This window comes from Coenobita brevimanus, chromosome 95 (assembly GCF_032717465.1).
Source record: "Coenobita brevimanus isolate Jiangsu-jjx chromosome 95, ASM3271746v2, whole genome shotgun sequence".
Classification (NCBI taxonomy): Eukaryota; Metazoa; Arthropoda; class Malacostraca; order Decapoda; family Coenobitidae; genus Coenobita; species Coenobita brevimanus.
The window spans coordinates 8429919-8445006 of NC_137048.1; the positions used below are offsets into that span (position 1 = coordinate 8429919).

The 15088-nt window shown below is 44.5% G+C and overlaps 1 protein-coding gene across 2 annotated transcripts in view; it reads left to right on the forward strand.

The window, feature by feature from the left end:
• The window catches only part of Polr3E (RNA polymerase III subunit E), a 187686-nt gene that overhangs the window by 24549 nt on the left and 148049 nt on the right, over nucleotides 1-15088 (forward strand). For both annotated transcript variants that reach the window (XM_080282857.1, XM_080282858.1), the window contains exon 3: nucleotides 12934-13088. In XM_080282857.1, the coding sequence (XP_080138983.1) occupies nucleotides 12934-13088 (155 nt within the window). The remainder of the gene's footprint in view (nucleotides 1-12933; nucleotides 13089-15088) is intronic.

Here is a 15088-nt window from a genome sequence, read left to right on the forward strand (position 1 = left end):
GGAGTCACCACTTGACATGAGTTTGCGCCTCTCGTCAGAGTCGTCTGCAGTGGGTACTCCATCACCATGACCCAGCGACGCACCCCTAGGCCACCTGCATCAGCTACTTTCAGACTCTGACAGTGATTAAACAGCACTAGACCACACGTGAATTAACAGTGTTGTGCAGTGAAAAAAACAGTGCATAGTGTTAAAAAATTAGAATTCTGAGTGCAAAGACTAAAATGCAGAGTGCAACACTGATTTTATTGACTTTCAATGGAGCGCTAATTAACTAGTGTGTGTTATGTTTAGAAAATGGATTTATGAGTGCAAAGACTTTATGTGCAGAGTGCAACACTTATTTCATTAAGGTACAATGGAGCTTCTTGTTTGTTTCTTTAGTTAGTTGTTTTCCGGGGAGGGGCACTAACCCTCCGCCAACCCTTTTAGTCGCCTTTTACGACAAGCAGGGATACTGGGGGAGTATTCTTGAAACCCCCCTACCCCCAGGGGGTAGGAACACACTGAGGTGGTTTGGCCATGTGGAGAGGATGGAGGGTGAAAGACTGACAAAGAGAGTGTATGTGAGTGAGGTGGAGGGTGGAAGAGGGAGGGGGAGACCGAGGATGAGATGGAGGGATGGGGTGGAGAGGTATATGAGAGAGGGGGGTGTGAGTTGGGAGCAGGGCAGTGAAATGGCGGGGGACAGGGCGACTTGGAGGCGATTTGTTTGTGGCCACCCCAAACGGGATTGAGGCGTCAGGCAATAGATAGATAGATAGACAATGGAGCGCATGTAAGACTAGAGTGCGCATTGTTAAGAGAATGGAATTCTGAGTGCAAATGACTAAGTTCAGTGCAAGACTTCATGTACAGTGTACTGCAGGCGCTTCAGGTACTCCTTTTTACTGTCAGAGTCTGAGAGGAGGCGGGTTATTCATCGAGATGGCCAGGGACTTGCTGGAAGTACCCAGAATGTTTCATATTGTACTGTATTTTCCATACTTACCTCTAACTCCTCATTTCGCTCTTTTATGTCCCTTATTGGTGTGAATAGGGTCTGAGGTGCTATTCATGTGCAGTAGGGAGGTGTTTTTCTGAGTTAGGCTAGGTTAGGGTCCATAACTACCAGTACAGGAACCAGGGACTTGTTGTAAGTACCCAGAATGTTTAATATTGTATAAACTCATTCTCTGGTTCTTTTGCCTTTATTTCAGTCTTTTATGTCCCTTATTGGTGTGATTTGGGTCTTAAATAGGTGCTATGCATGTCCAGAGGGAGTTGTATAGGTGTTTTTCTGAGTTAGGGTCCATAAGTACAAGTCCAGGAGGCTGGGGCCCACTATCCGGACGGGACCACTTTCCGGACATGTCTTTGGCTCTATTACATTGGATAGTGGTGGAATTACTGTACAAGCAAGAAGCCTCAGACCAGGACTGACCAACAGGTGACAACTAAGGACCGGACAAAGGACATGGTACGGAGTGTGTCATGGAATATTAGGGGTGCAAATGATGAGGTGAAAGAGAGAGAGATTGTCCAGATGCTTGAGGGTGCAAAAGTGGATGTATGTGGATTGACTGAAACTAAATGGGAGGTGAGAGTGTGAGAGAAGGGGAACATGGATAGGGTATACAATGCCCGACAAAAGTGTCGCGCACCCTGCGCAAAAAAAAAAAAAAATCAAGTATGGAAGAAACAGGTAAATAATGCATTATAATTACCTTTGATGCCTGGTAGGGTATCCTTTGTGCCTCTTCATAGACCTGAAACATCATGGAAGTGAAAGTGCCAGGTTCCTCAGGTGCTGGGGTGGTATTTTTGCCCAGGACTCGTGAATAGCTGCTTCCAGCTTAGGCAGAGAGCTCACATCCTTCCCTTGCAGATCCTTTTTTACGCGGTACCAGAGGTTCTCTATCGGGTTGAGGTCTGGGCTATTGCCTGGCCAGTCTTTCATGAAGGGAACCTCGCAGTCACGAAGCCAGTTGGTGACAGACTTGGCAGTGTGAGCAGGTGCACTGTCCTGCTGAAACACTCGTACACCCGTGAGCTCGAAGGACTCAGGTAGATGATCACAAAGCAGCTCCAGGTAAATGTCCTGATTCACTTTGCGGTTCCTGGGAAGAATAACAAGCTTACCCAACCCCGTACCAGAGAAACAACCGCATACCATAAGTGAATCAGGGTGTTTAACTGTGCTTTCCAAGTAACAGAGGTCAAGTGGGTCACTACCTCTGCACCGGTACACTCGCGTATCGCGATTACAGATAATGGTAAATGTTGCCTCATCAGACCTCAACACAGACAGACACTGCTCCTCACCCCACGTAAGGTACTTGTTAGCAAAGCCTAGCCAACGAAGTCTCTGGTAACGTGTAAGAAGAGGCTTTCTCACAGGCCTGTGGCTAGTGTAACCAAGTTCATGGACTTTTCGAGAAACAGTGCACACTGAAATCTCGCCAAACACTTCCAGGTTGCTCTCCTTGAGCCTCTTTGCAATAACAAGGGGATTAGACTCCACTGCATGTTTTAGCGTATTCACAGACCTCGGGGAAGTTTTCCTGGGCCTCCCAGACCATTGTTTCTTGGTAGGAATGTCACCACTGTTTTCCTGCCTGGACACACCACCTCCGCACTGTCGATTGAGCCACACCAACCACTTCACTAATTTCCTTCATGGGATGGCCTGCTTCCTTTAGAACAGTTATCTGTGAAATGATTTCACTCGACAATTCACGGGTAGGGGCCACATTACAGAGTTGTAGGCCAAAACACTGCAGTTCACTAGGTAGAGCAATGGCGCAGTAAGAGAGGGAAGAGTGGCCAGGTTCCCCTCTCTCTCGCAGCCCGCAGGCAACTGAGCCAGCAGCCAACCACCACACACTAAGGCCTCGGGCTGCCATGACGTCATGTTAGTGCCTGAAAATTCTGTCTAAATTTTTTTAACCCCAAAAAGCGCCATTCCTTTTTAGCTAAAAGTATCGAGCACCTTGATATGGGCACCCAACACTTTTGTCGAGCACTGTATGTGCGGGAGTGGGGGAGACTAAGAGGACAAAAGAAAGTGTGTGTATTGTTGTGTGCAAGAGATGGAAAGAAAATATAAGAGAGTATGGATCAGTTGGCTCAAGAATTGTGTGGGTAAGATTGAAAGTTGGACTACAAATGTGGGCGATTGTGTGTATTTGCGCCAACGCATGATTGTAAAAGAAGAGTTCTGGACAGATGTGGAAGCTTGCATGGTAAAGTTTGAAAGGAATGAGACAGTGTGTTTGATCGAAGATCTGAATGGAAAAGTAGGGAACGTGAAGGTAGATGGAGTAGTTGGTGAGTGGGGTGTGCCTGCAGACGTGGATGAGAATGGCAGTGCTCTAGTGGACATTTGTGCAGGGAGGGAGTTGATGATAGCCAATACCCACTTTAGACACAAAATGATCCACAGGTGTATCTGGTGACTGATGAGAAGGGTGGGTGGTGAACTGAATGAATGGAAGGCAGTGATTGATTATGTGTGAGTGGATGATAGAATGAGAAGGTGTGTAATGGATGCAAGAGCATATAGAGATTGGGGGAGTGGACTTCCTGACCACCACTTGGTGGTGGTGAAAGTCAAGGTTGAAATGAAGTGTAGGAATAGATGAAGGGAAGGACAGGAGGAAGTAGTTCTTACAGGGAGGGTGGAAAGGTTACAAGAGGATGGAAGTAAGGCAGAATATAAGACAGAAGTGGAGGAGCAATTGGGTAAATATGATTTGGAACAAATAGGGGACATGGAAGATGTGTGCAAGATATTCATAAAAGAAATCTGTGCAGCATGTGAGGTGGTGTGTGGGATGAAGAGAAGATGAAAGAAATTGCATGGATGAAGAAGTGAGACAGGATGTGGCACAGTAAAAGAAAGCCTATAGTGAATGGATGAGAAATGGGGGTGTGGAGGTGGTTGAGAGACAAGAGAGACAGAGTTGGCACCAAAGTGGGTAACCTGGTTTTACCCACCCGGTTTTTTTCAGTAAAACCCACTTGAAAAAAACACTATTTTACCCACTTTACTGTTTTTTTTTTTTTTTTTTTTAGTAATGTACTGGGTATTTAATAACTAAATGGCTCAATTGGTAAGCTGCTGTACTCACGCAGTTGCAAGCGCTGGTTCGAAAAATTTAATAACAAATTCAGTTTTATTTGATTAAATGGTTATATTTTTGCACACAATATCAGAAGTAAATAATAGCTACTTAATCATATTTAATTTGACCTCAACCACCTGTGCGAGATGTATCTCTGAACTCTGAAATAAACAAGAAATTTTGCACTCGATTTCTTCATTCTTACTATGGTGGTACCAATCTTAACTGGCGGTTTGGGTGGGGCATGAACCTCTGTACAGTGTGCCACGTGTTCCATACCCACTATGTGAATGGCTCTGATATATGTAATAGGCATCACAATAAGTTAAACACATAAGAATATAATGGTAACGTGTGTGTTATAATATATGAAAGAACAGTAAACTGATTGTGCGTGAAATATTTATACGGCAATACAGAAACGTGGCATAATTATTTTACAGTGTTGCTTAAAAAAAAGTAGTCACTTTTATTGGCTGTTACCGTATTTCTGGGGTTGGTAATAATGTCACAATTATGATTATAAGATAATGTGCAGGAATATAAGCAAAAATATGCCAGTTTCTTAGTAAAAAAAATATATACATTAAACCCTCGTGAGCGGCAACACTCACACACACCCAGTCCGACCTGGTCATCTGTGAGGGATAGAGGAATAGGCCTGTTTGGGGACACCTCTTAAAAAAAATGCGCCAAGACTTGAACCTCCTGGATGGTGTGGAAATAAAGTCAAATTTACAATATGTACATTATAACGTAAGAGAAAATAACCAAAATGTATCCTAAAATACCACAGACGAGAGAGAGAGAGACAGGGAGAGGGGGGGGGGAGGCAGACCAGGGGCAGTGTTGAGTGCAGCTGAGTGAGAGATGGAGGAAGGGAGGGAAGGAAGGAGGGAGAGAGTGATTGAATGAAAACAAATCATGGCGCCACAACAACGAGGTCATCTGGCGCCATATGTAAAACAATAATATTTTTAAACATAATTAGAAATAATAAAAACAAAATAAAGAAATGAAAGCACAAGTTTATAAGTCACTCATAAAAGAAACAAAATTCCCCAGGGTGACGCACATGTCCCCAAGGAGAGAGAGAGAGAGAGAGAGAGAAGGCAGGCAAGGGGCAGTGTTGAGTGCATTGTCAAGCTGAGGGAAAGATGAAGGGAGGGAAGGAAGGAGGGCGAGAATAATTGAATGAAAAGGCGCTGTAACACCGAGGTCATCTGGCGTCATATGTAAAACAATAATATAATAAAAAACAAAATAAAGAAATGAAAGCACAAGTTTATAAGACATAAAAGAAACAAAATTCCCTAGGGTGATGCACATCCCCCCCAGGAGAGAGAGAGAGAGAGAGAGAGAGAGAGAGAGAGAGAGAGAGAGAGAGAGAGAGAGAGAGAGAAAGAGGCATCGTGAGTATGGAAAACGTGGCAACACTGTACAGAGGTTCGTGCCCCACCCAAACCGCCACTTTAGAATGGTACGACCATAATACCTTGGTCACACTTTTCTACAAAATGAGTGTATACTTGACACCTGTGCTTAAGATTGGGTTAAAATATCCTAATAGTATGTACCAGTAGCTTGAATTCAAGGTAAATTTCCTTGGTTTTCATCTGGTGAATACAAACTTTACAGCCAGCACTACCTGTCTCTAATTTTGAAAGCTTTAAAATTAAAAGTAAAATTGTTTTTGATAGATATGGTTTTTAGTTTTATAAATGAGTGAGGTAAATTTGTTATACAACAGTAATCATTAATGGAGTTAATTTATACTATATGTTGTCCCGTATCATTACCAAATATCAGTAATTCTATAGAAATATGTTATAAACATTGCTTTCTGTTTAAAATAGATGTATTTTATAGGCTTAGATAATTTGCTACCAAAAGCTATTATTACTGTTAAGATAATGTGTGAAATTACTTATGCAACAGAATTTTCAGTTATAATTATTTAGAAGATTTAGAAATGCTAGTATATAATGACCAAAGAAAGGAGAGTAGCAAGGCAAATGATTCCTTCTACTATTGTGTAGTCTGGACTGATCTTTGCCAGCTCATGAGTTGTGCAGTGCTCTCAAGCCTCTCATGTTGAAGCATGTTTTGCTGTGTAGCAGGCAGCCCAAGATAATAGCCAAACAGGTCAAAACATAATTATGTTCATTTCCCTCATTCAAATAACTGTGTGAAAAATAAGATTTTATTGGGCTATTCATAATTATGTATAGCGGAAACATTATTTTATTTCAATTTAAGGTAAACTTTGGAAAAACCCACCTTTGCCCGTTTTTTTTTTTGGGGGGGGGGGGGTATTTTGTGAAAAAAAAAAAAACAAACCCAGGTGAGGTGGGCTTTAAATTTTTTTTTTTTTTTTTTTTTTTTTTTTTTTTGCCAACCCTGAGAGAGAGTTATATGTAGAGAGATAGAGAGAGGTGAAAAGATTAGAAAGAGAGGGTAACAAGAGAGTGAATGGGGAATTTCGAAGGAATTTGAGTGTAAAGTGGAGGAAATGTAAGAAAATGTTCTGGAAAAAGGTAATGAGAGTTAGACAGGGTGTTGAAGAAGCTGATCAGGGAATGAAAGATAAAAATGGTAGATTACTAGTAGAGAAGGGAGAAAAAGCGAACAGATGGAGAGAACATTTTAACGGATTGTTGAATATAGAGAATGAAAGTAATACGAGTGTAAGTGGCTGGGGAATGGCTGGGAGCAGGAGGGATGTAAGAAGAGAGGAAGAAATCAGTGGATGGATGTTGTGGAAGCAGTGAAGGAAGTCAAAATGGGGAAAGATGGAGTGTGTGATGGAATGCTGAAGCTTGGGGGAGAGATACATAGAATGGATGTGGAAGATGTCCAGATTAGCATGGGAGGAAGGTAAAGTCCCAGAGGATTGGAAGTTGGGTATAATTATTCCCCTGTACAAAGGAAAAGGGAAAAAGTTGTGTGTGTGGGAATCACAGGGGCATTCGTCTTTTTTGTGTACAGTAATCCCTGCACTATCCAGTGTAATAGAGCCAAAGGCATGTCCGGAAAGTGGTCCCATCTGGATAGTGGCCCCAGCCTCCTGGACTTGTACTTATGGACCCTAACCTAGCCCGACTCAGAAAAACACCTATACAACTCCCTACTGAACATGCATAGCACCTATTTAAGACCCAATTCACACCAATAAAGGACATAAAAGACTGAAATAAATGCAAAGGAACCAGAGAATGAGGTTTTAGAGGTGAGTATATACAATATTAAACATTCTGGGTACTTATAACAAGTCCCTGGCCCCTGAACTGGTACTTATGGACCCTAACCTAGTCTAACGCAGAAAAACACATCCCTACTGGATATGCCTATTCACACCAATATGGGACATAAAAGAGTGAAATGAGGTTTTAAAGGTAAGTATGGAAAATACAGTACAATATGAAACATTCTGGGTACTTACAAGTCCCTGGCCATCTCGATGAATAACCCGCCTCCTCTCAGACTCTGACAGTAAAAAGGAGTACCTGAAGCACCTGCAGTATACGGTGCATGAAGTCTTGCACTGAACTTAGTCATTTGCACTCAGAATTCCATTTTCATAACACTGCGCACTCTAGTCATACTTGCGCTCCATTGTACCTCAATGAAATAAGTGTTGCACTCTGCACTTAAGTCTTTGCACTCGGAAATCCATTTTCTTAACACTACACACTCTAGTCTAATTTGCGCTCCATTGTCTATCTGTCTATCTATTGCCAGACACCTCAATCCCATTTGGGGTGGCCATAAACAAAACGCCTCCACGTCACCCTGTCCCCCGCCATTTCACTGCCCTGCTCCCAACTCATACCCCCCTCTCTCATATACCTCTCCACCCCATCCCTCCATCTCATCATCAGTCTCCCCCTTGCTCTTCCCCCCTCCACCTCACTCACATACACTCTCTTCGTCAGTCTTTCACCCTCCATCCTCTCCACATGGCCAAACCACCTCAGTGTGTTCCTCATAACGCTTCCTATCACATCCACATCACAACCCTCCTTTATATCCTCATTCGTCAGCCTGTCTCTCCATGTGACTCCATAGGCTCCTCTTAAATAACTCATTTCCACTGCTGTCACTCTTGACTTGTGTCTTTCCAACAATGTCCAAGCTTCACTTCCATACGTTAGAGTTGGTATCACAATACTGTCATGTGGTAACTTTTTCACTTCCATGCTCACTTCTGTTTCTTATCACTGCTTTCAAAGAACCAGCAACCTTTTTTCCCTGCTGTTCCCTTTCAAGCACTTCACCCTCCAAACCTCCATCCTTACTCATCACACTACCGAAGTACTTAAACGTACTCACATATTCCAATTCCTCACCATCCAACCTTGCTGTACATTCACTGACTTCACCTCTCTCAAAGACCATCACTTTACTCTTCCCCTACATTCACCTTTAGATTCCGTTTCTTACACACTCTCCCAAACTCATCCACCAAGCCTTGCAGCTCCCCTTCGTCTTCACTCAACAACACAGTATCATCTGCAAACAACAGTACAGGGAGTTTCCAAACACTATCCTCTCTCACCAGGGCCACTCCAACATCCACTACCCTACCTTATACCTCTTTTATTACCCCATCCATGTACAGATTGAACAACCATGGAGACATGACACATCCCTGTTTCAACCCAACTTTCAAAGAGAAAAATTCACTTAGTTCACCATCCACATGCACTGCAGCCTTAGCACCATCATGCATACTCTTCACAGCATTCAACAACTTCCCATCTACTCCTTATATTCTTAATACTTTCCACAATCCTTGTCTATCCACCCTGTCATATACTTTCTCCAAATCCATGAAAGACGCATACAACTTCTTTTCCTTGTCTGGAAACTTTTCCACTAAAGATCAAAGAATGTATGTTAGTAAAATCAGTGTTGCACTTGCACTTAAGTCTGTACACTCAGAATTCTACTTTCTTAACACTGCACACTGTTTTTTTTCACTGCACAACACTGTAAATTCACGTGTGGTCTAGTGGCGAGTTCTTGCTGTTTGTTCACTGTCAGAGTCTGAGAGTAAGTGATGCAGGTGGCCTAAGGATGCATCGCTGGGATGTGGTGATGGACTACCCACTGCAGATGACTCTGAAGAGAGGCGCAAACTCACGTCCAGTGGCAACTCCACCATGCTTGATGTGCTGGGCTATGGCTTGGAGGATGAGGGCCTGTCTTGGGGAAGCAATGGAGTGGAGCCAGGGCTGGGCACAGCGGGGGTCACGAGTCTGAGAAAGCTGTCAATGGTTGATTGACTGAAGGAACGACGATGTTGGTGATTAATGGTGCGCCGCCTGAAAGCGTGCACTTCCTCCACAAGTCCCAAGGGTCCCATCTCCCTGTCGCAGTCCAGGTGTTCCAGGTAGTTGAGAACAAACTCTTCGTGTTCCCGAAGTGTGCTCAGCTTGGGGATGGCTGGAGTAGTGTCACGCTGAGAGGAGTCCGCATCATCGTCGCTGTCCTCGTCAGAATCTTCAAGCTGGGTACTGACACCTGCAACTGAAGATGCAATCTCGATATCAAACATGGTCTGATACCCAAGATCACCCTTGTCGTCATCCAACCACTCACGCATTTCGTCCACATCAACATCGTCACCATGTGCACGTAGACGTGCATGGAAGTCATCCACGTCAGAACCTAGAAAATCATGCTCCACATCCGTTCCGAGAAGCAGATGAGACCAACCATTTTCTAGAGTCTTGACAGGGACTTCCTTCCATGCACTGGCCCAGTTGTAGATTGCAGACTTGAAGTTATAGCGGCGAATGTTTTACAAAGTCCTCTGGCCTCGCATATCCCGTCCCTCTTCCGCTCATCCTTGTCCTCAAGAAGAACCATCACCTCGTCCAGGAACTTCCTTCGGTACAGCCTCTTCGTTGCCATGATCACTCCTTGGTCCATTGGTTGGATGAGAGCAGTTGTATTAGGTGGCATAAACATGCATATAATACGGCCATTTTCAGCCACCAAATCCTTGTCGCACGGGTGGGTAGATGCATTATCCAAGAGGAGGAGGGCCGGACGAGATTCCCAGTGTGTTTTTCTGGTAATGGATGACCTCCTTAACGAAACGGCGGTGGCACCAGTCTTTGAAGATCTGGGCAGTGAACCATGCCTTCAAAGAATGGTACCAAACGACAGGAAGAACATCCATCACCCCATGAAGACACCGAGGCTGCTTTGCACGGCCAACAATAACGGGCTTGAGCTGGTGCATGCGGTTAGCATTGGCCTAACACAAAGCAGAGACTCATTGCTTGGAGAGCTTGCGGCCAGGGACACACTTCTCCGTCTCTTCGGCTAATGCTCGTTGGCCAAGAGCGATAGAATAAACCAGTTTCGTCAGCATTGTAGACTTGACCGAGAGTGAGGCCCTCTCTGTCGATTAAGCCCTTCACCTTGTGCCGATACTCCTCTACTCCATCCTCGTTGGCGTTCAAAGCTTCGCCAAGTGACTTACGGTTGGTAAGGCCATGTCATAACTTGAACGCAAGAGCCAACCCTGGGATGCCTAGAAGTCTGGGGTGTCGTGAAGCCTTGCGAATTTCTCAGCAGCAGCCTTCAGCTCCGTGCCATGCACCAGGACACCAACAGCATGTTGTCGATACCAAATCAACGTGGAACGGTTGACTTCTGCAAACTGGGGAGTAAACATCATCTTCCTCTCCACGTTGCATTTGCTTTTCGTCGAGAAGTCAGCCGTGTACTGCAAGAGTTTGTCACGGGGTTTCTTGATATCAAACAAAGTAGATCCGGTCAGGTTGAATTCACGGAGGATGCAGGAGGTTGACCATCCCGTGTCCATCTTGTCCAATATCTCCTTCTTCTCCAGAGTCAAAACCACTCTCTTCCTCCTCTCAGGTGGTGGGGCCATCATCATACACATGAAGAAGAAGAGGCAGGAAAGCAGCAGAAAGCAGCCTGCAGGAGGTAGGGCACCACGACAAAAGCAAGCACGTGGGCGGCCATGATGACAAGCGTTCACTCATAACAAGAGACAGGTGGTAAGTGGGGAGGATGCAGAGATGCCCTAGCGGACGGCGGTGGAACTACGCACCAAAACATAGCTGGTCTGCGACGCGTGCGCCGAGTTCAAATTACGGGGGGAGGGGGGGGAGCCGGATTTTTAATTTTTTTTTTGTGATTTTCAGGCAATTTTGGCAATACTATATCCCGGGACCAAAATGTCCGGAAAGTGGGCGTTCGGATGGTATGGGGATTAATGTAATAGGAAAAGTGTATGGTAGGATACTTATTGACAGAGGTTGGAGAAGAACAGGGAGGTTTTAGCAAAGGAAGAAGTCATGTAGATAGATGTTCATTCTTAGGACTTTAGTTTCTAGAGATGCGAAAGAAGTTGTATGTGGCCTTCATGGATTTGGAGAATGCATATGGCAGGGTGGGTAGACAAGGATTGTGGAAAGTATTAGGAATATATGGAGTAAATGGGAAATTGTTGAATGCCATGAAGAATATGTATGACGATGCTAAGGCTGCAGTGCTTGTGGACAGTGAACTAAGTGAATTTTTCTATTTGAAGGTTGGATGTGAACTAAGTGAATTTTTCTATTTGAAGGTTGATGTGCACTAAGTGAATTTTTCTATTTGAAGGTTGGATTGAAACAGGGATATGTCATGTCTTCGTGGTTGTTCAATCTGTCTATTGATGGGGTTATAAAAGAGATACAAGGTAGGGCAGTGGATGTTGGAGTGGCCCTAATGAGAGAGGGCAGTGTGTGGAAACTCCCGGTACTGTTGTTTGCAGATGATACCATGTTGTTAAGTGAAGGCGAGGAGGAACTGGATGGCGCGTTGAATAAGTTTGGGATAGTGTGTATGAAACAGTCTTAAAGCGAATGTATGGAAGAGCAAAGTTATGGTCTTTGAGAGGAATGAAGTCACTGAATGTACAGTGGAGTTGGATAAGGAGGAAATGGAAAATGTGAGTTCGTTTAAGTAAAGTACTTGGGTAGTGTGATGAGTAAGGATGGAAGTGTAGAGGGTGAAGTGTGTGAAAGGGTACATCAAGGAAGAATGATTGCTTGTTCTTTGAAAGCAGTGATAAGAAACCGGGAAGTGAGCATGGCAGTGAAAGAGGAGCATATGGAGTCACATGGAGAGACAAACTGTCAAATGAGGAAGTAAAGGAGCGTTGTGGTGTGGATGTGATAGGAAGCGTTATGAGGAACTCATTGAGGTGGTATGGCCATGTGGAGAGGATGGAGAACGAGAGACTGACAAGGAGAGAATATGTGAGTGAGGTGGAGGGGGGGAGGGGAAGGCCAAGAATGAGAAGGAGGGATGGAGTGGAGAGGTATATGAGAGAGGGGGGTGTGAACTGGGAGCAGGGCAGTGAAATGGTGGGGGACAGGGCGACACGGAGGCGATTTGTTTGTAGGCACCCCTTATGGGGTTGAAGCATCTGGCAGTAGAGATAGATTTACAGTACCTGTATGCCGTATTCATAACATAATTGGAAATATTGTGCTTTTTAAAAGGTGGTTTGGAGAGCCCTGAATTTTTAACTACCCTTGCTGTGGTGAGGTACAGTCCACCATGAGGAAATGTAGGTTCATTGCAGGGATGGTTGCTGGCCTGCAGTTGATGGGTCTGCTCAGCCAAACAGAGCAGGGTTACTTAACTTCTACAACAACAACCCTACCAAAAAACTGAAAAGAGTAGGAAAAACCTTGGTATGCTGCTTGTTACTAGGATAAATAATATTAGATCTGAGTAGCATAATTGCTGATGATCTAGATTTAGATGAATATTTTGTAACTGTTGCCCACAGACAAAGATTAGACCTCGCAGCAAGCACATGGAAATGGAACTGGGATTGCGTACCCGGGGACCCACCTATGACAAAAGTAAGGGTGAGCAGATTGCCCTGAATGTTGATGGAGCATTCAGAGACAAGAGGGACTCTGAAGACAACTTTTACAAAAGGTTTGTATAAACAAAAAATATATAATACTGCCATTGTGCATGTACAGTTGGCCAGGTTTCCAGCTTTACCGCTTTTGGCATTGCCGATGCTTTCCTTGTGTGAGGTCAGAACTCATAGAGTTTCTTAAGTACTGTTGTTGGAACGTTTACAGCTGTGAGGAGATGGGTGCAGGGATATGAGCGGAGTTGACTGGCAGTGCGAGTGTGGTGTGGTGTAGTGATTTAGAAGGGCTTGGTTAGAGAGTTATATTGAGTGGAAGATGACAAGAAATTACCATTACAGTAATCCCCCACGTATCCGTACGTCCATTATCTGTGCGATCCATAATCCGGACGCTGTTATCTGGTTGTATTAAACTATTATACATACATTTTCCATTTTATCTGGATAAAATGCTTGTGTTAGGGTGGAAATCATGGCTACCCGAACATTTTCACCTATCCAGGGGGGAATAGCCCTGTGGCGCCATGCTGTCTGGCTCAGTAGTTCACCCAACATCTGCTAGAAACCCCTTCAGCTGTTCCCAGTTCCTGCGCGTCGACCATGTAGGGAGCAGCTCCTCTCGTATAGTTGTTTGGGCAGCGCACCTGATAGCCTTTGAGGTTGTTTCCTACGTTCTTCAGGCCTTGCTCTTCCTTGCATGCCTCTTTCTATTGTGATGATGGTGATGGCCCCTCCAGCACAGAAAAGGAAGAGGGTAGTGATGACTCTGGAGAAGAAGCAAGAGATCCCAGGTAGACTGTAGCACCAGTCGAGCAGGGCAGTACTCCCAAGGTGGATGGAGAGCTGGAGCTCCCATTTCATCAGCTCTCGGGACTAGGTCCTGACCATCCCCCTTTGCTGAACATTTTCAGTGTCTCGGTAACACAGAGAGTAGGCCAGCATGCTCTCAAATACAAGTTTCTCTAACTATCAACACCAAACTACATGCACAGTACACACCACACTTTCTTTTCCAAAATTAAAAATAATCGTGGCAGCACAATACGTGGCCTCAGAGTCCCCAGGGGGGGGGGGGACCATAAATGCCCCCACCTTCCGCCCCTTTCCCGGTAACGACTCGAGCTACCTGGAACCACTGTCTGACTCTCTTCTTCTTCATTTCTGCAACATTCGCGGCCTTTCCTCTAACTTTCGGTCTGTTGAGCACCACCTCTCCTTCTCTAAACATCACCTTCTTTTTCTAACTGAGATTCAGCTGTCTGAGGCAACTGACAGCAAACCCTTTTCTGTATCTTCCTACTTTCTCTTTACTCATTTCAAAGCCAAAGGTGGCTGTTGTGTACAGTATATATACGCAATGATTTATCTTGCTCTCGTGTTCCTGAACTCAGTTCTTCTGAATCCTCTACACTCTGGCTTTCCTGTCATTCTCTGACTAAATATATCTGCACTGTTTACTTATCTCCTAATTCTAATGACTATGAAAAATTCTTTGACTATCTTACTTCTGCGATGGAACACATTCTATCCATTTCTCCTTTCTCTGAAATCTCCATTCTAGGAGATTTCAATGTTCACCACCACCTTTGGCTCTCCTCTCCTTTCACTGCTCCACCTCGTGAACAAGCCTACACCTTTTCTATCCTTAATGACCTAGCAGCTTGTACAGCACCCTACCCGTATCCCTGACCGCCTTGGAGAGTGCTCCAACATACTTGACCTCTTCCTTACAACTAATCCTTCTGCTTGCACTGTTAATTATTCCTCTCCGTTAGGCTCCTCTAATCACAAACTTATCACCTCAGTCTGTCATATCGCTCCAGTACGGCCTGTGGATCCTCCAAAGAAGCGTTGTCTGTGGCACTTTTGAGCTGCAGATTGGGAGGCCGTAGGCAGTACTACTTTGATTTTCCCTGGAATGATTATTGCTTCCATGACCAGGAGCCATCTGAGAGTGCCTTGCGCATTACTGAGGTAATTCTCTCGGGCATGGAAGCATACATTCCTTTCTCATATCCTTTGACTAATGCAAGAAAGCCTTGGTTTAATCACGCTT